The sequence below is a fragment of the Euprymna scolopes genome, chromosome 1 (assembly GCF_053919585.1).
Source record: "Euprymna scolopes isolate OS-2025 chromosome 1, ASM5391958v1, whole genome shotgun sequence".
Lineage (NCBI taxonomy): Eukaryota > Metazoa > Mollusca > Cephalopoda > Sepiida > Sepiolidae > Euprymna > Euprymna scolopes.
Window position 1 is genome coordinate 55,923,463 of NC_136482.1, and position 25,691 is coordinate 55,949,153.

A 25,691-nucleotide genomic window follows, 5' to 3' on the forward strand; every position below is an offset into this window, starting at 1 on the left:
AAATGTATTTGGTGGAAATGTCACTTTTGAAGGTAGTTCTTGGCCTGAAGACGTAATCCCCCAACGTGGGTGATTACAGAAACATGTATGCACATATGTAGCCATTAATGTTTGTATAAATAAAATTAATATATATATATATATATATAACCATGTTATATATCATTTTGAAGTGCGTTTTTCGTTTTATCGAATCGTGTTATTCGTTACCGTTCTCAGTCATATCATTTAATTTTTGACAACATGGACAAAATTCAAATCCGCACAATTTTCTTGTTCCAGTTCAAAACTAGTCCGAAAGGCTGCCGAGACAGCTCCTGATATCAATGATGCGTTTGGCCCAGGAACCACTAACGAACATGTGGCACAACAGCGGTTCAAGAAATTTCTCAATGATGACGAGAACCTCAAAGATGAAGACGGCCGCGGCCGGCCGACTGCGGTTGATAATAAAGCGTTAATTGGAGCCGATCCTCGCAAAACCGCACGAAAAATTGCCATTGAACTTGAGGTCGACCACTCAACAGTTGTTCGCCATTTAAAGCAAATATGGAAGTCAAAATAGTTGGTTAAATGGTTGCCGCATGAATTGAACGATAATAAAAAATATCGTCGTTTTGAGGTGTTTTTACCCTCCTTCTGCGCAACAAAAACAACCCATTTCTTGAGCGGATTCTGACGTGTAATGAGAAGTAGATTCTCTACGACAACCAGCGACATTCGGCACAGTGGTTGGATGCCGGATAAGCTCAATAATACTTTTCGAAGCCGAAATTGCACCAAAAAAGGTTATGGTGACTATTTAGTGTTCTGCGGCCGGTCACATCCATCGCAGCTTCTTGAATCCATGCGAGACGATTACGGCAGAGAAGTACTGCCGACAAATTCACGAAATACACCAGAAGCTTCAAAGTATGTGCCCGAGATTGGTTAATATGAAGAGACCAATTCTTCTCCATGGCAACGCTTGCCCGCCATATTCACCAGACCTCCTGCCTCACCCGCATCATTCACCAGACCTCTTGTCCACCGATTATCACTTTTTAAAGCATATCGACAACTAACTGCGCAAAAAATGCTTCAAAAGCCGAGCCTATGCCGAATCGGCCTTCAATGACTTCATTGCTTCCAGAACTTCGGATTCATATGCTAATGGGATAAATAAACTTGTTATTCGTTAGCAAATATGTCTCGATTCTAATAGTTCTTATTTCGATTAATAAATTTTATTATTAAAGGAGTTATGATCTTTTGAAGTTGAACGTCAAAAAACGACATTATTTTTGCACCAGCCTAATATTCAATGCAGTTCCATCACTAATAGACACATATACAAACACACGCACAGAAAGAGAGAGAGGGAGAAGGGACACGGGGTAATCACACCACTCCACGAATTATATATTTTAAGAATAATTTCATGAGAAAAATCCTATCTTTCGCCAGATTCTTTTTAAGAAGAATCACTTAAAGATATAGCTCTTGCTTTAATACAACTATAACTACAATGAGGATCTCTGTTATTTTCTGAAACAAAAATGTAGTAGGCAAAACAAAAAAAATACAACTAAAAACAGACGGAACAAAAACTCGCTTCTCGCAGACACGTGGGTCGTAACAAGCACAATCTACTCGCCAGAATCACCTACATATAGCGGCCGGGAACGACATATTTGCATAATCTCGCGAGAGCAGACGTGATTCAACGATAATCACATTGGGTAAATGCTAATAAAAGCCCATGGACGCCATCTTGGAAATCTCTCTTTCGCTCAACCCAAAACAGACGTATCCGAGGTAAGCTCTATTTCTCATTTTGGTTACTGCTAATTCTGCTACACTCCCCCCTGATCTCATGATCACAAACGGGGCATGGAGGCAGTCTTCTTGCCAATTTCCTCAACTGGAGAAACGCGATGGGCCACAGTCTGTCAGAGTTAAAAAATGGAAGGTGCTATAATGCGTGATATCTATTCCAATTCTTTGCCAATTCTCGTTTACTTCCAGCTTTCCCTTTTCCCACCTGACTGGCGCTGGGTCAATGGACTGACATTCCTCACATTTCCGTATGACCGTTTTAACGGTTGCTTTTGTCGTGGTTGGGCACCTTCTCCTGACAAAGTAGGTAGTGCTTCGCACCCCCGGATGTCCACTACCTTTGTGAATAGCCATGATTTGACTCTCATCCAGCTCGTCTGTGTGAACCGCGCCTATCACCGGGTCAGGCCCGTTTTTCTTGCTCCAACACCACAGCACGCATGGGACATTCCACCAATCGTTTTGACATCTATGTTCGTTTTTCTCCAAGACCGACACCGGTCTGCATGGAAAAAAATAGTCCTAGAGCATCCTGTATCAATAAGCGTCAAACATCACGTCCCGTCAACCTGGATCCTTATCACCGGGAGCGTCGTGCTCGCATCTTGGTGGGAGAAGGAGACTGGCGCTTATGCGTCCTCCCCGTGCTCGTTTCCCGAGAAATTCCGAGCCCAGTGTCCACTCTCACCGCAACGGTAACACCATGTTCCACATTTTCGACAGTCCTTTGCAAAGTGGCCTTTCGTATTGCACTTGAAACAGGTCACACTGATAGGAATATTCTGGGCCCTGTGGTTGTTGGGTGAGCGTGTGGCCGCAACCACGTCCTGATTGTGTTCCCCAGTCGTCGTCAAAATTCTTGCTCTCGACATTAGTTCCCCCATGGAACGGACTTTGATGTTCGGCACCTGTTGAAGAGCAATTGAGATAGCGTCAGGGAACCCAGTGACGAAAGTCAATTTTGTGAGTCTGTCTAAGCCATCTCCTGTGAATCCGGCCAATCCAACCAACTGCCTGATTTTGTTGGCGTAAACATCCACACGTTCGCCAGCCCATCTAACCATAGTTATTTTTTGTATGCTGCAAACGCGTCGTCGGTAAATGCCTCCTTTAATCGGGCCTCAATCCGGTCTATTTCTCTTTGATCGTCCTCCTCCATTTCCATGTAGAGGGCCAGTGCATCACCTTCCAGATATAAAGGTAGCAAACTCGCTACATCATCCACCTGTGAAGTTGTGCGACAAGTCTCACTTTTTTCAGTCACGCTACAACGTCTCCCTCGCCAGAGAACGGCTTGATGATATCGCTGCTTATCCGCACCTTCGCCATAGTCGCGCCGAAATAGCTTGAAACAAAAATGTAGTAGGCAAAACAAAAAAAAATACAACTAAAAACAGACGGAACAAAAACTCGCTTCTCGCAGACACGTGGGTCGTAACAAGCACAATCTACTCGCCAGAATCACCTACACACAATGTGCAGAACGCCCCCTCTCCTTTCCAGTGTCCTACCTTTATAGCGGCCGGGAACGACATATTTGCATAATCTCGCGAGAGCAGACGTGATTCAACGATAATCACATTGGGTAAACGCTAATAAAAGCCCATGGACGCCATCTTGAAAATCTCTCTTTTGCTCAACCCAAAACAGACGTATCCGAGGTAAGCTCTATTTCTCATTTTGGTTACTGCTAATTCTGCTACATTTTCTTCAAAATTAGAAATATTTTCAAATGTTTACCGCCGAGGAATTCGCGTCTCTTCTATAAAAGAAAAAGCGTCGTAATATTGCAAGTTTGGAAGGCAGACATATCGGTTGTTTCATTTATCCATGTAAAATAATCTTGTAACACTATTTGTATAGGAACTCAGATATTCTTCCTGTCTCATAACAGTTAAGCAATAGATTTGCATGATCTCATTTTTACAACTCTTTCTCTCCCTCTGTCTCTCCTTCCCCCTCCCTCCCTCCCTCTCTCTCTCTCTCTCTCTCTCTTTCTTTCTCATTTGATCAGCGCATGCAGTGAACATGCATATTTTTGTGCCTCCGTGGAGAGATGAAGAGCGGCCCCCTTCCTCCCGCGCAAAGAAGGTAGTATAGCCAGAGTAAAAGCAGACAGTTGTAATAATTGTATTAATGTATAATATATAATATTGTAAAATAATTAGTTAAGTTCTTTTTTTTCTATAAACCTATGTTTTTGGTGTCATCTGTCTCCACCCAAGTAAACATAACAGCCAGAAATCAAGACCAAGCCGATATCACAGCAAGATCGACCCAAGAAACAATGAGCTGAACTGGACATCAACCAAGTAGAAGAAATTCACACCACTGGGATTAGTCTTATTGTTTTTAATACGGTTTGTTTACACGGTGGAGTTTGAGGTTGTTCGCATGACGAAGCAAGTAGCTCTCCCTGGAAAACGATAATTTGTTAACACCGGTGAAGCAGAAAAGTCCCAATGGCAGTCAGGTAACGCCCCGTCAGCAAACGGATTGGTGTCTTTCGTTAGATCGTGTCTAACACCCGGGGAGCTGGTTTCTTTAACCAAGTATCATTCCCCGGCAACCGAACATTGTCATAACCCAAAAGAAGACTAGGTTTATTTACGAATAAATTAACCATTAATTATTAGTAAATTATTTAAATACTGTTAATATTCACTTTTTAAATTATATAATCAAATGTAAACGAATTTCATTTTCCAAAAAAAAAACAGTTATAACCTCTCAGTCTTTATAAGCATATATATCAATGACGTCTAATAATAAAACGCTTTCTATTTGTTAGATATCTGCCATGTACCGTTTTTGAACCGGTGTTTGTATTGTTAATTTACATCAATTTTTAGTAACTCTTTACAAAAATATAACCCTAATCTGTGTAAGTATAATAAGTAAGATTTATTCAAGATAATTTACCTGTTTATGTGACACAAGTCATTGGATTTTTGGGCATATGTCAAAATATGCTCGATGCTTTGTTTTCTCGCGTTTAGTGACTTGTTACACATTATCTTTCCATGCTGGATGACAACTCGTACTTTGATTTTCTCATCTATAATATATAAAATAGTAAATATTATCTTAGATTAACAGTTGATTATTATACAAATGTTGAATGGTAGCATAAAGGCAATAATTAAATTTACTTACGATTGAGTAATAATAACAGGAAGAATGACATATAAATTCTGCAACTGTGAATTCATTAGCTACCTTCTTGAGAGAGTGAGTGGTGTCCTCTATAAATCAATATCGGTTCATTGTAAATTCATATGTGAAAACTGTCAGAAAATCACAACTAAAGATGAGAGAAAGTATAAATAAAAGGAACGATATACGGCGTATGCACGTATCAAGACAAATCTGGTAGAAGCGTTCAGTTAAATTAAAAGTTTAATGCAATATCAATCTAATACCTTAAGTAGTGTGTATTTTAACACAGTAGTATTTCTACAAGGAAGGCACCACTTGAAAGCCACTTGTGAATAAGAGATAATGAGTGTCAGGTGGTCAGTGCGACAACACCGAATTATCGGTAGTGATGGAAATCGGGTAGAATTTGATCATTTAAGAGGGTGTCTCAACAAGAATGTTTTTACATTGGATTTGAAGACGACCATGTTATGGTCAGCTGGACAGCAGACCCACAATATAGAGTTCTATAGAAGGTCAGTTCTAGGAAAGAACCCTTGTTCATGAAATTTGCGTTTAGATTTAGGCGTATAAAGTAGAGGAAATTGTAACAGTGGTTTTATCTAGACGAGTGTTTGTTGTAAATGTTTTACGTGGAGCGGCATATATTGAAGTTCAGTTGAGAACCTGCCATGAAAATAACGAAAAAACATAGGGTTTTTTTCTGGCAGAAAAAGGTTGCAAAGAGGAGAACATGTCATTCCCTATTAGATTTCGAAGGCGATTTTTAACTCTATCAATACAGGAAAGAGTACTCCGGGCAGCTTCTCTCCTGGGTATAGTCGAACTATATAGTTTATTGCAACTGGAAGCACCATAGTGGCTACTGTAATAAAGATTATCTTAATCCAGATTTTCGTTTGATGAGAGCTGAATTTTTCTCACATTAAGAAACGAACTTGATGTTGAAACAAATAATAAGCAGCAAAACAAGAAGTGCGTGAAGCATCTTGCTTACATTAGCAGAGAATGATAAGCAGCAGCACCAACTATAACAGGCGAAACCTGAACAACATCAAAGAAACGCAGCCTTCGACCCCTTTCAAAAGGCTGAACTTTCCATCTTTCGTAGTTATGATACTATCGTCATGAATTCAGTATTAGATTAGATCTATTCTAAAAATGGTTTAGGCTGTAAGTTTAAGGAATCGATTTCCTAGCATATTAGACGATAAATGTTGTGTCATGTCTGCATACGTTAACAAAGACAACATAAATTTTCTTTCAGAGTTTTGAAGTTGCTTTTCACTCAGACCAATCAAAATTTATCCATGGATCCAATATATTCTATAATATCTTATGCTAACTGATTTAGTCACCGCCATTGACCTATCACTTCCATCAGCGAGAAAGTTACTTAGCACTAAATGCATTTTTTATTTGAGTTTCACAGCCTCTAAATGCTCGCAATCTCCGTTCGTGAAGTACTTTCCTCGGATAGGATATCTATTTCCTCTCTGTCTTTTCTTTCCCACTATCAATATGAATTGTTCAATACAAAATACAGCAGGATACGTTATCAATCAGTCTTCTTCTTTTAGCAATTTTTCATCAACACACAAACCTTATGCATAGTTTAATGCGACATACAATGCAAGAAGTCGAGGCAACATGGTATTTACTGCATTAAAATGCATAGTAGTAGTATCAATTATTTAAAATAGCATACAAAGAAATAGTTAAACATCAATTTTCATTGTAGCAGACAATAAATCAATTAGTGCAATCGTATTGCATACTGTGACAAACAATGCAAGGAACGGTAGAATTATATTATTAACTTCAAACAAAAATATAAGGATTGTCCTTATATGGCAGCATGAGAAGGCGTATTGTTTTCTATAACAGACAACACAAGTAGAACTAACACGCATTGTTTAATATTACAGAGAATACGCATAGTAGTTGTAACATATTTTGTTGTAACAGACAACATACAATAATAGTAGTAGCATACTTTTAAGTAGAAAAAACAAGGAACTATGGCACTTTATTGTTTTCTATCAGAGACAACACAAGCAATGTTGATAAAAGTGAAGAATTAATCCCAGAATTGCATCAAAATTGAATTCCGTCTCCTTCAGTTGTTTTTTTTGTAAGTCGCTTGCAATAAGATTTCAAAGATTACTTCATTATAAGCAATAATCTATTACTAATGGAAATTTGTAATTTGACAGTCAGAAGCTGAAACCATACACTTAATTCTATTAATTGTGGTATTCTTTTAAGTTTACAATTTTACTTTAGATTAAGGTACTATCTTTTACAGCTCAATTCAGGAGTATACTGTAGCATCTGTTTTGTTGTCATGAGTCTATCCTCGCAGCTAAAAATATGCAATCATGGTGATCACAATGAGATGTGTGTACACCCTATCGTACTGACTATGATGTAACAAGTGCAAATGATACGAGAAATGGTACATAAGGAATAGAGGGCACAAAAGAAAATGTTAGTTCAATCCACAGCCATTTGATGTCCTCTTGAATCACACTCCAAAATAACGAGAAGCAATGTAATAGTTTATTTATAATAATTCATAATAATTCATATTCGCTTGCTTAGCGTTTGCACAAATTAGCACATCTACGATGTAAATTAGCTGTAACTTTTAAAACAATTTTGGATATATATTTGGCAAAACATTTCAAATGAAATTCAGTCACCAAAGTTGTCTTATTCTGTACTCTGCTTATTTTACTCAAAATTTATTTCCCTTTCCTTCCAAATTAATAAACGGCGATATTTCGAAATAAACACTTTTATAATAGCTCATATTCAACACACAGTCAGAGAAAAAGGTAAAATATTGCGCAAAAAATGGTTCAAGTTTGAATATAAAAATTTAATATTAGAAATATATCACTAATTTGAGGCCTGAAAGAATATGCTCCACAATTTTCAAGAAAGAAACGTTGATATAGAAATAATTCTCGCCAGAAGCTGGGTGCAGATCACATACTTATAAACAAATTAGGCAGTTAATGAAGTCAATTTTCCAAACCCCTTTTACGCTATTTCTCGCTCTAACAGACAAATTAAAAGACAGATTTTAACTTCATACAATACAAGAATAAGTTTCTAATCAACTGATTATGTTTATCATGCGATCAAAGTTTAGCTACTTTACATATTACTTTACAAATGGTCATCTCATACTTACATATTCGTTTCTATTGCTCTCAATTTCAATTATTGTTTAAAACTTAATATAACATATACTACTTTTTACAAATATGCTTATATCGTAGCATTAAAGGTAGAAACGACACTCACACCGTGACCAAACAAGCAAGTAAGGAGTACTTTCCCCTAATAGATAATTGGAAGCTAGATTTTCTTGGTTTTCTTAGACAACGACGGAAAACTGATCCCGCTAATTGTAAATAAAACTTGCATATATGTATGTGTTCTCTCCCACGATCATCATATATGTGGCAAAACTCTTATATATATATATATATATATATATATATATATATATATATATATATATATATATTGTTTTTGTCATTTAATTGATTATTATACGTGCATCTCTCTACGCATTTATATGCGTGATTGTACTTACCTAATTCTTCATACAGAGAGTACATCCATGTCTCATCGACCATACTTCTTGTAATCGATTTTATAACTTTTGTCCATTCTTGCGAGTTATCAAAGTTGTTATAGAGCCAATTGAAAAATCCGTCAATCCATTTTTCCTCTTGTTTGTCTTGGTAGAAGTCAATTTTCGAAATGATCTGATGGAGCATTTGTATGTGCGAAGAAGCTTTGGAAAAATTTTGGGTTTTCATCCAGTACTGTACTTTATGAAAGAAATTTAAAAGCTTTTCATCCGCCATAATACTTTTGACGATAGATGCCCTCACCATTTTATTTTGAGTGATCATGGTAAGTATCTGAAATTGATCAGAAAGATTAAAGAAGTTGGCTAGAAAGGAAAGCAGAAACGCTCGCTTTTAAAATATTTACGAAAACAAAGCACGAATAGTTTTACAGTCAACTTACAGAAATATATAATTCAAATTCATCAAACTCAATCTTAAATTGAAAGTATCAACTTTCATCTTTTTTTAATTATTTTTATTTTAACCATCAGAATTGGAAGTAACGATATGTAAATTAATTAATGGTTGTTTTAAATGATCAATAAACACTTTTAATTTTAAGGACAATTTTTAAGAAAACATTTCCTTTCAGATTTTAAGTGATTTTTAATTGCCTTAGTTTTTTGTATTTATTTCTGTTTCGACATTATGATATTAACTATCTCTGCCCATTTGAAAATACATCGTGAGAACAATCAGGCCATTAAAAAAACGAAAAAAGTAAGACTAAAACTGAAAGTAAACTGAAAATTATATCACCTTATCTGTTAGGCTTATAATACAATGTATAAATTGTTATGCTTCTAAAAATTAATTAATAGAAGTAGCAGTATAGATTCGGCTTCCGACTGAGAAATTATAAATCTCCATTAGTAATAGAATATTACATGAAGTTATCTTTGAAATCTTATTGCAAACGATTTATACAAATGTGGGAAAATCCGGTTCTCTTGAAATAGACTTACATCTGAATTGTAACAAATCAAAACTCTAGAAGGATCTCTCTTTCACTAACCGAGGACTGATTTTCTGATTCTTGATTCTGATTTAAATTATTTTCTTAACACTAATATATATGTATGTATATATATATATATATATATATATATATATATATATATATATATACAGAGAGAGAGAGAGAGAGAGAGAGAGAGAAAGAAAGAAAGAAAGAAAGAAAGAAAGACGTGCGTGTATCTGCCTCACTTTTGTATATGTTTAGGGTTCACCACACACGTACGCCGACGCACACATGAAGATATACATAGGTGCATATGTGTTTGAACGTATATATGTGCGCGCACTTGTTTATATATTTAAACTAGCGATTTTATCTTACAAAAGATAGCATTTTATCCAATGAATCATTAAATAAATTAAAGAGTATCAAAAATATACAGATTATTATAAAAATATAGAGAAATTACAAACCTGCTTCAATAAATCCGGTGCCCAGGTCTCTTTATGCATCCAAGTTAGCATTCCATTCAGCCACATAAATGTTTTTTGACCGTATGACGATTCTATGTAGGCGGCCATATCTTTAAACATATAGTAATCATGTTCGTCAGTCAAAACTTTTTTCCATCCGGGCCATTTCATGATCTCCATTATTTCTGACTTCGACTGTCTCTTTTTGATGTATTTGATTTCTTCTTTCATCGTTTTTACCGTTTGGTAAAGTTCTTCATTTGCCATACCACAAGAACCACTGTTGTGCCCCATCGCCTCTTTTTCATACTTCTTTATTATTTGCATAGCTTTGGACTGATGTGGTTGCGGAATAAACGGCACCAAATGTTCTGCAATGTCTAGTGGCCGTAGATCCTTCTTGACCATATTTATAATGGTAAGAATGATTTTTGATTCAAGGGATGATGGGAAAAATTCTCTAAATTCCAACATAAATTTAGTTTCCCAAGATAGGAGGGTTGCATGGTACTCAAGGAATTTATGAATAATTTTCATTCTCATTTCTAAATTATATGCAGTTTCGCTTTCCAGTACTTTTAGGAAAGTCAAAAAATCCATAGAGGGAAATGACGGAGATCTAAGATGGTCTGCAATTTTGACAAGCATAGCCAATTGCTCATTTAGTACATGATCATCCATTGTATGCAAATTTTGCATCAGAATATTCAAAATCGAAGTGATTATGTTAAGAGGAGGTTTCTCTCTATCCTTGCTTTCCTTAGGAGTTATGAGAGTCTGGAGTAGAGTTTCCAACATCTTTCCATCGGCTTTAGATCCTGGTTCCAGCACTCTTAATATTTTCAACAAATCATCTGAGCACTCAACATCTTTTCCACCATTAAACTGTCTAGCCATTTGACAGATTGTCTCCATTTGGGCAACGTGAGTGTTGACACCTAAATGTAAATATAAATGAATGTCATAATGTATGATTTAGAAATGAAATTTGCACAATTTATTAGACTGAAAAAGACAATATGATATAGAGTGCATAAAGAGGGAAAGTCTTGCAAAAAAACACAATGTGAGATTGACCTTTAATTACAAGATAAACAAACTTACCAGTAATATATATATATATATATAGAGAGAGAGAGAGAGAGAGATAGAGAGAGAGAGAGAGTTAGACTGATGATCTTATGGAATGAAACATACAACTATATACTAAGAAAATGTACTAATATTTAATTATACTCATGTGATGAGCTCTGATAAAGTAAATGCTTACAATATATATAGTTTATACAACGACCAAGTCCAAAACCGGTTCTTTTTCGTCTCCCTGTAAGTTCTTTTCTATAAAAAGGTTATGAGCCTTCTCTGCTCTATAGTTGTTTTCATTGCAAGTGCTCGTCTGAGTTTCATTCTACTGTCCCTCTATTTCAAACGTTTACAAAAAAGCATTCATCTAGGTGCAACCATTATCAACAGCATTCTCCAACTCTCTATCTGTGGCTAAATCTAAATGCAAGTTACATGAACAAAGGTTATTTCCTAGAACTGCCCACCTGTGTAACTCTCTTCCTGCATTATTGCTGATTACGACATGGTCGACTCTACGTCCAAATTAAATAAGATTTTGTTGAGCTGTCTTCTTGAATAGTTAAATTCTACCCAATTTCCGCCACTGACGATCACTAAGCTGTTGTATCAGTAACTAGCGTACACTCATTAACCTTTATCCTCTAGTGGCCTTCGGTTTTTGATAAATGGTGAGTCCCTTATGAAATTTAAACAAAAATGTGTGATTGTTATATCCTATCCTTATTATTCGCCACTAATACATTGTAGGTGGCTACAGCAATATTGCCACCATTGCGCCACCAGTAACTTTGATTACAGGGCAAGATATTTTTTCGCTTGCTCGTCTTGTCTTTTTCGTTGACAAAGCGTTTGTTTTGTTAGTGATAGTGTTTTATGGCCATTGCCTCGTTCACCTCAGATGTATCATGATATTTTACAGCATCTATTCATTTGTTTAAAATGTTTTTGACCAGATTTAAACGGATGTCTATTAAGTTACACACATTTAACGACCGGTGAATGATGCTTATTTGGAAATATAGCATATTTATATATACAGTGATGATCATATTTATTGGCACGGTAAAATAAAAGTTAAATTTTGTCTAATAAATTCTAAAAAAGGGATTAAATTAAAGAAAATAACAAAGTATATTATGTATTTTTAACTGGCCTTTCCGATGCAGCAATCGGATTTTAGAAAAAATAAATAACAAAGGAACAACAAACATAATTGCAAAAAACCCTTGTTCAAAATTATTGGCACGGCTTTGTTTTTCTTTTAGTATCAGTATAATATCAATCAATTTCCGGTTTACGTGCTTTCTGAACTTTTTTATAGCCATATTATGCTTGTTTAACGCTAATTCAGTGAATAATTTTTTTCAGATAATTTTTAGATAGCGATTTATTTAAACTATTATAAGTGACTAAATTATAATTTTCAATCGCCATGGTTAAAACTAAGGAACACAGCGAAGACGTCAGGAAGCTTGTTGTAGCATGCCATACCAATGGGGAGGGCTATGATAAGATTTCAAAGAAGCTAAACCTTCCCAAATCCACTGTTAGAGCCATAATAAACAAGTTCAAATCGCAAGGCCACGTTATGAGTTTAGAGGGTAGAGGGAGAAAAAGGATTCTTTCCCCAAGAGATGAACGGAAAATTGTTCGACAAGTAAAACAAAACCCAAGGATCTCTGTTGGGGAGATTGTTGATGAACAGAGCACCTCTGGAGTGAATGTATCTCGACATACAGTTGGTAGAGTTTTGAAGAGAGCTGGTTTAAAAGCATGTCGTCCGAGAAAGACTCCCTTATTGAAGCATATGCACCTGAAAGCAAGGCTAGCCTTTGCAAAACGTCATATTGATAAAGATGTTGCATTCTGGAAACGTGTTCTATGGACTGACGAAACGAAAATAGAGTTATTTGGCCATAATAAAGTGTCTTATATTTACAGAAAATCTGGCGAAGCTTTCCTGCCTAAGAACACCATACCCACAGTGAAGCACGGTGGAGGCAGTTTGATGTTTTGGGGATCCTTTGCTGCCTCTGGACCAGGGCGACTTGTTAAGGTCACAGGTAGCATAAAAAAGGAAAATTATGTTAAAATATTGGATGAAAACCTGAAAGACTCTGCTAAAGAGCTCTCACTTGGTCGTCGTTGGTGGTTCATGCAAGATAATGACCCAAAGCATTCGGCTAAACTGACTAAGAAATTGCTTGAGGACAATCATATTAATGTTTTGGAGTGGCCATCACAAAGCCCAGACCTTAATCCAATTGAAAATTTATGGAGAACATTAAAATTGAGGGTAATGCAAAGGAAGCCTAAGAATCTTATTTAATTGGAGGATTATTGTCAGGAAGAGTGGGCTAAAATTACTACTGAAGAGTGCAGCAACTTGGTTGTAAACTATGAAAAGCGACTGAGGAAGGTAATCAAGGCCAAAGGCTATACAATTGATTATTAAATAAATCGTGCCAATAATTTTGAACAAGGATTTTTGCAATTATGTTTATTGTTCCTTTGTAATTTATTTTTTCTAAAATCCGATTGCTGCATCGGAAAGGCCAGTTAAAAATACATAATATACTTTGTTATTTTCTTTTATTTAATCCCTTTTTTAGAATTTATTAGACAAAATTTAACTTTTATTTTACCGTGCCAATAAATATGATCATCACTATATATATATATATATATATATATATATATATATATATATATATATATATATATATATATATATATATATATTATTTTTCTTTTGAGAGTACAAAATTTAAATATTACAATCATAAAGAGAATACGTTTGTTATTCATAATTAAAAGTAAAATACGTAAAACACGTTAAAGTAGAGGGGAAAAAGAAGATAATAAAGAGCATGTCAGCTGATTAGTTTCGTCTTGGCTTTTTCAAAGTTGTATCGAGGGATTTAAAAAGGAAAATATATACATTATTAAAATAAAACTACGTTGCGTTCTGTTATGAGTGAAAAAAACAGGGAGTCGATTAAAATAAAGTAACGTTGTGATATTTTCAAAGATCCTAGAGGTAAATCACAATCAAAGAGACTTGCCTTTATTTACAGAGCGAAAACTTCTCAACAGAATGTAAATAGTCTCCCGATAGAATCTTTAGACGAAATCTTGAGTGAGCACAGCTCAGAATTGAAAATGAGTTTGTGCTAAAGTTCGCTGCATAAAACGAGTTTTTAATGAAATGGCCAGCTATTGAAGACCCGTATATGTTGGCAAGTACTACGTTGCTTGATATTTTTCCCCATATCTAATTTTGCTAGGTACGTGCTGTTGGACTCTTCCATCAATTCTCAACGTTGTTCAAACCACATAATTGGCACTGTACCTCCACTTAAAATTGTAAATTACATTATTATGATGTGAAATAGAACATCTCTTCGAGAGGACCGCATTAACGTTTTCGTAGAGAACACAACGTGCACATTTGAAGCAAAATAACATTGATGAACTGTTGAGCTGATTTGTGTGGTGAATTTCTTACTTACTATTCCCAACCACGGTAAACGAATATATATTGAACATTTAGTCACTGTTTGAAAGGTTGTTTCAGAAAACTCACTGGGGCCGAGTACAAGAATATAAGTGTGGAATGAGTATTTACTTTTTTATAATTAAATGATTATTTTCGATTTTCTCCGTACACAGGTTTTGCTGGTAAATATATTGTACATATATTTATAACACAAAGAATGTGATGATTATAACAATCGTCAGATTTATAAAACTGATTACCACCATAATTAAAAGTAATTTTATAAAAAAAAAATGTTCGTCGCGCTAAATGCAAGATTCCATTAGAAAAGAGTGAGAATGATAAAGAGAGAGATGAGAGATAGAATATAAGTTTGTAAAATACGCAGTCAATGCACTCAAAATTCATTCGAACTTTAGAAATGGAAAATAGTAACAAAAAACTCACCACTAAAAAGAAAAGTTAAGCAAACGACCATTAAAAATTTCACCTCCATCTTTGTCCAAAGATATCTGAAAAAAAAAAAACAATATTTAAATAGATTTGCGTTTGAGAATCGGAACAACTCATTGAAACCCATTGTAAAATTTACGAAAATGCTTTTATAAATATTATGAATTAAGCGTAAATTTTTGAGTATTCACAGTAAATATTTGTGAGAAACAGTGAGGTCAATGCGCTTGTTATTTGTAAATGTCGTTGATGTGTTGTGAGTAGTTGTGAACAGAGTATCGGGAGTATAGATTTGTCGAAAATGGTTATTAAATGGTTTTGACATGAATGAATCGTAAAGAGGTTTGTAAAATACGTGGTGAATACAACTTATATTTTTGACACACAATCCTGAAAGCGTATAAAGCCTATTGAAAACACTTTTTTGACACTGACAGAAGGGTCAAGAAAGTATCATCAATAAGTTTTATACGCTTTTAAGAATGCGTGTCAAGAATATATATATATATATATATATTCTTGACATATATCTATATATCTATAAAAGTGAACGTGTCTGTCTGTCTGTCTGTCTGTATGTGTGTCTGTCTGTCTGTGTACATTTCCCTAAGCAATAACTCTGTCAATTTTTAGTCTATAGACTCGAAATTTGAAATACCGGGTACTGAGATTTGGGAAAATCGATGTGACGGGTGTCAGCCAGAAATTTGGCTGTTAAGGGGTCAAAGTTCAACGATTTGACCTTTAAGAACTCTACCAAACTCCTCCGACAATTTTGGGTCTAGACACTTGAAATTTTAGATATAGGTTCCTTGAACCTGGATGTAACTTAATAAAGTGATTTGAGCCCGAAACTATAAATTTTAAGGGGTCATAATAGGGGTCAAAGTTTTAAAAAATTAACCATTTTTTCTTTTTTTTTTTTGCTTTTTTTGCACAGCATACACCTCCAAACACCCGAGCAACGCCGGGCACCCCTGCTAGTATATATATATATATATATATATATATATATATTCTTGACATATATATATATATATATATATATATATATATATATATATATATATATATATATATTACGCAGATTGTGTAATCAACAAGTTTGTCAAATATATGAAGCGAATACGCTTGTCAAAAGTGCGTGGTTAATACGCTTTGTCAATATCAAAAATGTACTATGAATAGCTTTATAAATAACAGTAATTCCGGAGCCTTGCCTGGAATGTGATTAATACGGTTGTTAAGAATGCATACCAAATAAATTTGCCATGAATTTGTTGTTAATACGCTTGTCAATGTTAAGAAATATTGTTGAAACATATGCGATTTAAAATTTATTTTTATGTGGAGTTAATACGTTTTTTAAAGTTCTGCTGTTTTCACGCTTGTCCGGAATGTATGGAGAATACACTCACACAAGATGTCAATAAGAGATTATGATGAATATGCTTATAATTACTATATAGTCTCTATTTATCAGACGGGATTGGGACAAACATTAAAATTATCTCAATGTAAGATTTATCTTTCACTGATGGAACACAGAAAAGATGCGTAGCATCAAAACAGATACTACACTTTAAAGTATTTATTTATAAAAATATATGAGGATACATTTTAAATTTTAAAGGCTAATGAGCTATAATTATGAAATTATAGGACACAAACAGTAATTATATAAGAAAACAGACTAAATATTTTTAAATGATAACGATAAATAATAAACAAATAATTAATTTTATAAAAGTTAAATAAATTCGTAAACGAATATGTAAACAAAATTATTTTATTGCCTATTTTGCTTTGTTTAATTTTTTTTATATTTTATACAAAATGAAAAGAATTTTAACTGAATTCCTAGTCGTTAATAATTGCTAACAAATAAAAACAGTCGACACCTGTACACAAAATCTCAACTGTATATACGTTCGAAATTAAATCAGAATATTGTGTTAAGACAAATAAAACGTTTTATCTTATATAGACTTGTTATTGTGTAAAATATTTAAGAAAGAAAAACAAGTAGTTATTTTTCTTTATTTAATATTTGAATATAAAGTCGTTTTTCATCTATCTTGATTTTTTGTTTAAACTAGTGTTTGTATAGTTTTATCTTCAAATCAGGACCAGATATCCAACTTTAAATCGATATGAAAAAAAAAACTAGCAAATTTATTTAAACCAAACATTAACTAGATCAAAGATTAATTAATTTAAGAGGGAAATTCTAACCGTCATATTGTAATATCGTCACTTAATAAATGTAATGCTATATTGTTGGGTTTGGGTGTTTACATACACTGAATAGACATACTGCGTATGTACGTGACGAAGGGTTCATCTGAATGTGTGTACGTATCACTAACTTTTTTAGTGGTTCTTCACTAATTGAACCCTAGCTTATCGTGTTGCAGTCATGTTCTCTTCCAGCTAAAATAATTTCCACGCTCTTTACTAAGGCTAGGGAACAAATAACATTAGGCCGAATAAATGTTCCAAATTTAGCACAAACATGGATTTATTTTTACTTTAGAAGTGAGAGTCTAGAAAAAAAAGAGTAAAATTTAACATATACATGCATGTGCGTAGAACTCGTAAGATAAAAATAGAATGAACGCGATATCCGGTCCAAGAAATCACTCCCTCCCCTCCTCCAAATGTGGCCAGCCGGGATACTGCAAGTTGGCGCGGCGCTTAAGATAAGATAAGTTTTTTTTTCTTTTTTTCCAAATGAAGGTGGCCCTAAAAAAAAAACACTAACTCTGACATTTCTTCTCTTTTAAATTTCTTATTTGTTTTGTAACTATGTTTATTTTAATTTATATATGCATTTGTTTTTATTCTGGTCAGCTTTTTAAATTCACCCCCCCAAGCAAAACTCAATCATGTTCTCTTCCAGCTAAAATAATTTCCACGCTCTTTACTAAGGCTAGGGAACAAATAACATTAGGCCGAATAAATGTTCCGAATTTAGCACAAAAGTGGATTTACGTTTACTGTAGACGTGAGGAGAACTTTATTTAAGTAATATACTTAATATCTACAATTACCCTATGCTTGCTTGTACTAATAAAGAGGTCTCGTTGATATATCTACCAAACCACTGGATATGGCCTTTAATTGTTACTATAATTGTAACTGCTATCTTCATTGATATTAGCTCCGGCACTAGGACCTATCTTCTCAATAGATACGTTGTCTTATCCCCAACCCAACCTTAATGACTGCCTAAAAATATGAATTCCGAATCACGTCGAAATAATTTGTTTCTCTTTACCTCTAAGATGTCTGCCTATGTCTAACCTGCATACAAAATAGGGGAAATGAAAGGTAGATTTTATTTTCTCCCAAACTAAAACAATACTGTAAACTCTAAATCCAAATGAAACTTTACTGTATTCTGTAAGTAAATAACCCTGACCCTTGAAAGCTAACAATCTGCCCCCACTAGCTGCCACTAAAACCCTACATTTTACATACGCCGTAATAGTGGAATCCTTAACCTCAAGTCCCTAACTTTCAGAAACTAACCGCCAAACGGTCTTCACTAAACGTCTATACATTTCTACCCCTGACATACATTAGAGGTCACTCCTATCCAATTAGGTACTTACCAGCCAAAGTATGCACTCGGATGCAAACCGATCTTCATTACATAGCAATTGCCTTTTCCTAGACGGCTCTGCAACAAACAACACTAAACCAAGCCGATGCTCACTGCCATGCAAAACTCGCTATGATTCTTAAATGAAAACTGAAAACTGAAACTATCTCCTTCTGAATAGTGGAAACACTGACAACTCCTATTTGCATCTACTGAAAACTCGCTTAAATATATATTACTTAATTATACATACGAAATACACCATAACCTAAAATGTACCTCCAGTTACACCCTGGGTGTACTGCACCTACACCTCCGTAAACCTAAATATACAGTGACTGGGCAAAATTTCTTAGCTCCATTCCTAATACCTACTCAAACTATTACGTTATCCAGAACCCAAACTAACAAAAGTTATTAAAAAAACCTAAGGTAAATGTCCTAATCCGCACTAACGCTTCTCTAACAAGCCTCCCCTCAAAACTACTCCCACTGCATGCCCATAAATAACTTTGAAGTGTGTAACCATTCATTAGATATATAACCTCTACAAACTAACCCTGTAACATTAACAAACAAGCCTCCCCACAAAACCGCTTCCACTGCATGCCTCTAAATCTCTTTGAGGAGTGTAACTATTCATTGATACATAACCTTTACAAGCTAACCCTGTAACACCAACTAACCACGCGTGGTCGCAGAAATACCTGGAGTAGGACCCAGGCACGGAGCAAACCCTCTCAGGGCTGATGGACCCAGTAGATCTTCCCAGATCACCGTCTAGGAGAAGGAAAACTCTGAAACTAAACCAAAGGGGAGAGAGGCCTCTCCAGTCTTGAACGACAACCTTCCTAGAGCTGGTGACTCAAACAAATTACCGGTCTGCAAACCTAAATTGCTTAAGGAGTAGATAGGCCCAGTCTATCGCTGGCTTCCATACTCCTTCTTTGCCTATTATTCAGGCGCAGAGACACTATCATAGGTGATCGACAAAACACTTAGTGGTAGATCTTGTTTCTTGTCTAGGGCATTGAATGCCGTTCCCCCACTCCCGACACATCCCACCTCTCATAACTGGGCACTTGGGAGTGCTTGAGTACCACGCATGCCTGTGCAATTAGATTGGGGTGATCTTCTTCTGATGGGCTGAGGGTACCGGATTGACAGTTCCTGGCTGCTGTTTCCGACTGGTAGTACAGTGGCCCTAACTCTTTGGTAGCGCTTAGAGCGGCTGCTCCATCAACAGTTGTATAATATCGGGTTGTTTGTAGTGCCATGTCGCGCATGGAAAGGGAGCCTGCACTCATCCCCGATGGGCTTTCCCGAGGCCACAGTCCTAGTTGTAGAAAGGTCAGCCAATTGGTCTACTCGTGTTGCATGTCTGATATCCTGCATAACCTCTTGTTCAGCTCCCCCTCACCTAACTGAAACTCTTAAAAACATGATGACAATACAATCTAAAAATAAGCTTAAACCAGGCCTAGGGACAAACAAATTCAACTTGCCTCCTCGCTTGAGGCTTGCATTCACTAACATCCGTGGGCTTAGAACTAATTTAGCTGATGTTGAAGCATTTCTCCTAACAAATACCCCGGATATCTTAGCACTAAGCGAGACTAACCTACACTCCTCCATCCCCTCTAACTACTTTAACATGCCTGGATATCTCCCACTCTGCCGTAAGGACTCTGACAGACATATGCACGGACTTGGAGTCTACATTCGTAATACCCTCCCCCTGACTAGAGAAACAAACCTAGAAACGGACGATCAAGCCTTTATGTGCTTTAGACTAAACATACAACGCAACATTAGCTACTTTTACTTTCTCTACCGCTCTCCCTCGACCCAGGACTGCACCATAAAAACAAAGTCTCCGACAGTATAGACACAGCACTCTCCCTTGACACTAGCGCCCAAGTCCATGTATTTGGTGACTTTAATATTCACCACAAAAACTAGCTTGGATTCTCTACTCACACAGATGCAGCGGGCAGCACAACACATAGTTTTGCTATATTTCACTCCCTATCACAAATGGTTACGTTTCCAACCCGTTTCCCTTACCAGCAAGAACAACAAGCATCACTTCTAGATCTGTTTCTGACTACAGTTCCCGAGGAGTGTACAACAAATGCTAACAGCCCACTCAGGAACGCTGACCATGCAGTGATAATGGTAGAAATCGCCTTAAATTCTAGACCCAAAACTGAAGAGCCAGTGCTCAAAACAACGAGATATTTTAAAAAGACTGACTGGGAAGCCATCAGAGATCTTATCAGAGATGCCCCATAGGGAAATATTTTTTCTCTTCCTGCCGAACAGTGCGCAAATAAGACCAGTGAATGGCTCAAAACAGCAATGGAAGCACATGTTCCCGTGCGGAAATTTTATAGCATACCCCACTCTCCCCAATGGTTTACTTCGACTTGCGCAACTGCCATTGCTCAAAGGCAGCATGCATACCGCAGATTTAACCGACATAAGTCCAGTTCAAACAAACAGAAGTACATAGAAGCGAGAAACAACGTTAAGAAAGAAATAGCGACAGCCAAGAAAGAATTTACTGAAACCACTAAAAAACGCATCGAAGCACAAAAACTAGGAAATCGTGACTTCTGGAAAATCTACAACAGTGTAGTAAACAATGGGCAATCAACAATTCCCCCACTAACCAACAATCACGAGGTTGTTTGCTCAGCAACCGACAAAGCTAATATGCTTGCCAGCCGGTTTGCTTCGAACTCCACACTGGACCCTACCAACCAAATACCCCCTGTCTGACTTTCCTTTGCGGACAGACGCCACGCTAGACGATCAAAAAATCACCCCTGCTCAGGTACATGCTATCATAATAAATATTGACACTTCCAAAACATGCGGACTTGATCTCATCCCGGCTGTGCTATTAAAAAAGTGCTCAGCCGAAGTAGCTCTAGTTCTCTCCAAACTCTTCAACAAATGCTTTAATGAATCATGATTTCCGGGCTGTTGGAAAACCGCTTCTGTAGTACCAATATTCAAGAATTCTGGCGAAAGAACTGACCCATCAAATTATCGCCCCATTAGCCTCTCCCACTTTTCGCCAAAATATTTGAGACCATGATTAACCATGCTCTTGTCCGGCACCTTACAGACGCTAAACTTCTGACTGACAAACAATATGGATTTAGACACGCCCGTTCCACAGCTGGTATTCTCACTGTAATCTCTGAACGTATATACCATTCACTGGACAAAGCGGGGGATGGCAGAGCGGTAGCTCTAGATATATCTAAGGCTTTTGACAGGGTATGGCACAAGGGTCTCCTCAGGAAAATTAAATCATACGGTATAACTGGTAGAATACTTAGCATAATTGAATCCTTCTTAGACAAGAGAAAAATCCAGGTTGTCCTCGACGGTCGAACATCTAAACAGTGTGATATAAATGCGGGAGTGCCTCAGGGGTCTATTCTTAGACCTCTATTGTTCCTGATATTTATTAATGACCTCCCCGACAAAACTGCCTTTGAGATGGGTATATATGCTGATGACACTACGCTCTATAAAAGGCATGACAGGAAAACAAATGAACACATAACTAAAGAAATGGCAAAAACACTAGAGGATGACCTCCAATCTGTGGTGGAATGGGGACATAAATGGATGGTCATGTTCAATGCTGCCAAAAACAAACTGGTTTCCTTCAATAACTACAAGAAACCTTCTCTGCCACCAATAGCAATGGCCAGTGACTCCCTGTCTGAGAGTATATCTTTCAAACTGCGTGGCCTAACGTTCACAGAAAACATGAGTTGGAACAATTATATTGAAAACATTGCCAGGGCCGCTGCAAAAAAGGTAGGCTCTCTCTACTGTGCTAGAAAACTACTGACACCTGAAAGTATCCTGTACCTCTATAAGGCCACCATTCGCCCATGTATGGAGTATTGTTGTCACATCTGGGCTGGTGCATCTACTACTAGTCTCTCGCTCCTAGACAAGGTTAAAAAAAGAGTCGCCAATCTGATAGCCCCTGAACTGGCATCTAAGCTTCAGCCTCTGTCCCATCGACGAAACGTTGCATCCCTCTGCTTGTTCTACAAGTATTTTAATGGTGAATGCTCTGAAGAACTGCAGACACTTGTGCCCCCACGACGCAGACACCCTCGACAAACCCGACAGGCAGCTAAATCCCACCCCGACACAGTAGAGATCCCTAGATGTAAAAGATCTTTCTACTCCAGTAGTTTCTTCCCCAGAACCGCTAGACTTTGGAATTCCATTCCAGGATCATGCTTCCCTAAATGTACTAACATGCAGAAGTTCAAGTGCAGCGTGAACCGACATCTTGCTGCCCAAATCCCTACATCGTGCCCCCATAGTTGCTGACCCTGATAGTAGCCCCCTACACCTGAGTCGCAATGTGCCTTGTTTGGAGTGAAAATGTAATAAAAAAAAGTCAAGGTGTGTGTTCTAATCATTTTCACAGTATATAATTAACTATTTTCTTGAACCTTTTTAACCCTGTAATGTCTCTTTTAGTGTGTGTGTGTGTGTGTGTGTGTGTGTGTGTGTGTGTGTGTGTGTGTGTGTGTGTGTGTTGACATATAACACGAATACATATGGCATGGCATATCTTGTTCTACTGCTGCCTTTTGGGAGGTTTCTTCGATCATCTTAAGAGAGTTGATTATTTTGGCAAGAAGAAGCATGCGAGTAACTCGAGACGATGTTATTGTTTTTATAGTTGCTTATTTGGTCCCAGCCATTACGTCTAGCAGAGAAGCGACTACTTAGGTGACTAGTTCTTACATGTCCCATGTCTGAGAGGAGACCCCTTTCAGATCATCATGTTATGTTTACGTCCTCACTCCAACTCATCTATTTTTCCAGCTAACCTGATCACGTGATAAACACATCCTTCCGAGACAGCTACCAGACAATCTTCCGCTGCAACTTGTCCAATTTATAGTTTGGACATCTTAAACAATAAATAACTTCCAATATAAACTATTTTAACAATATCACTGGATAGATAGATAGATAGATAGATAGATAGATAGATAGATAGATAGATAGATTGACGGACAGATAAAGAACAAATAATTTATTGAGTTCCACAACTACATAACAATATGACTACAAGTAGTATGTAACCTTTTTCTTTCGAACCGTCTTGCTTATCTGCTTAGGTGTATCTTACCAACAATGCTGACGTCATTTCGCAACATCTTGAAAAATCCTGACTAGTAAATCTAAAGAATATCGAGTGTACATCGTTTAAGGTAAAGCTTTTATATAGACTTATCTATGCGTGACGAAAAAACAGATCAAGCATTAATAGTACGTTTCGAAAGAATATGTGGTACATATGCTTATAAAATTTATTTGGTGTATAATTTGTTCGAGAATGTGTGAATATGTGTGTAAAAATATTTGCTTAATACGCTTGTTAAAGTGTAAGATAAACATGCTAATAATAAATATGTGTTAAGACGCTCATCAAACCATAATGATGAGTACCTCTGTGAAGAATGTGTACTGTATATTATTATCCACAACATAGGATGAATATGCGTGTCAATAGCAAGGGAATCTAGTTAATACGCTTCTTGAATGTATGTGTTCTATAATTTTGTAGAGAATACTTGGTGATTAAACTTATCAAGAATGTGTACTTTATACGCTTTTCAATATTAAGAATGCTTGGCGAATACGCTTGTAAATACTGTGTGTATATACCCTTGTCATATAGAATTAGATACAAACTCGGTTTTTAATTTTATTCAAAAATTGACACCATTGATTGGGACAATACAAACTGTCTACATCTAGAATAATGTCTACTTCATTGACCGAGGACAAGAAATATAAATTGTAGTATCAGAACAGATACTACACTTCGCAACATTCGACGGTCCATATATCTTTCTCGACGCTTGCACAGACTCATTCGACTACTAGTCGAATACTCAATGCGCAGTGTCATTATCATAAATTTGAATTCCTAACGACATGCATCGTCGATATAACGTCGACACCATGAATGATTTCATTCAGCATAATGGCCTCAACTTTCAGCAGCGCTATTTCTTTTTAATTTTACGATGCTAACTTCACTTACCATTATTGGTTTGAAGGGAAACCGTTCATCTTTCTAAATTTCCCGCATGCAATGTCTCTTCGCATTCATAAGAAAACTACTTGCAATAACACATTACGGCGATGAACTAAGTTTTGGGCGTTACAGTTTAACCATTTGCCACCAAACATTTTAATCTTCTTTGACATCACATCTCAGGTTATTTGTTCTTTTTAAATTTCTAACTTTGCAAACGCTGTCATCTCCTGTGCTCTCTTAAATATAAACATTATCTTAAATATTAACATTATCTTAAATATTAACACTCTGTGGCTTTGTATTCACGGAACAAAGTTAAGTGTTCACAAATAAAAGGATTTAATTCTACTGTTGATCTCTATTTTATATTTCAAAATAATACCGAAGCAACAGCAGTAAACAAGTCAAACATGCATGATCCCCCATGAACGAACCATAAAAAATGACCAAGTTCAGCATTTGCCCTCACCTCGGTTTAGCCTCAAAAGTCCTTAGGGGACGTCTAATCCTGGTGAAAATGAACAAACAGTGCAGTTTTAGACCTTAGCATAGGTAAATTTTAGTTCTGCGCCATGCAAAAAAAAGAAATGGCTAAGTTCATAATTTGCCCCCCTCATCATTAAGCTCTAAAAGTCCCCAAGACCTTACTATATTTACATTTGAGTTCAACACCATGCAAAACTGCTAAATAGCTATACACAGAAAATTTTGGACAAATATGGTAAAATAGTCCTAAAAATGGAGTGTTTTTATTAGCCTTAAAAGAGCCCCTGGGGCACACCCAAGAGTTGTCGCGAAGTATAGACAAACAAAAGTATATAGAAATCAGTTAGTTACAACTTTTCAGAAAGTTTTATAAAAATCCAAAGCATCAAATTT

At 36.2% G+C, this 25,691-nt stretch overlaps 1 protein-coding gene across 1 annotated transcript in view; it reads right to left on the reverse strand.

Annotated features, from left to right (window-relative positions):
- The window catches only part of LOC145298083 (uncharacterized), a 51,460-nt gene that overhangs the window by 17,742 nt on the left and 8,027 nt on the right, over positions 1 to 25,691 (reverse strand). The window contains exons 2-5 of the mRNA XM_080144298.1: positions 15,094 to 15,158; positions 10,062 to 10,999; positions 8,588 to 8,921; positions 4,741 to 4,876 (exon numbers count right to left, since the gene is read on the reverse strand). Of these exons, the coding sequence (XP_080000424.1) occupies positions 4,741 to 4,876; positions 8,588 to 8,921; positions 10,062 to 10,999; positions 15,094 to 15,142 (1,457 nt within the window). The 5' untranslated portion in view covers positions 15,143 to 15,158. The remainder of the gene's footprint in view (positions 1 to 4,740; positions 4,877 to 8,587; positions 8,922 to 10,061; positions 11,000 to 15,093; positions 15,159 to 25,691) is intronic.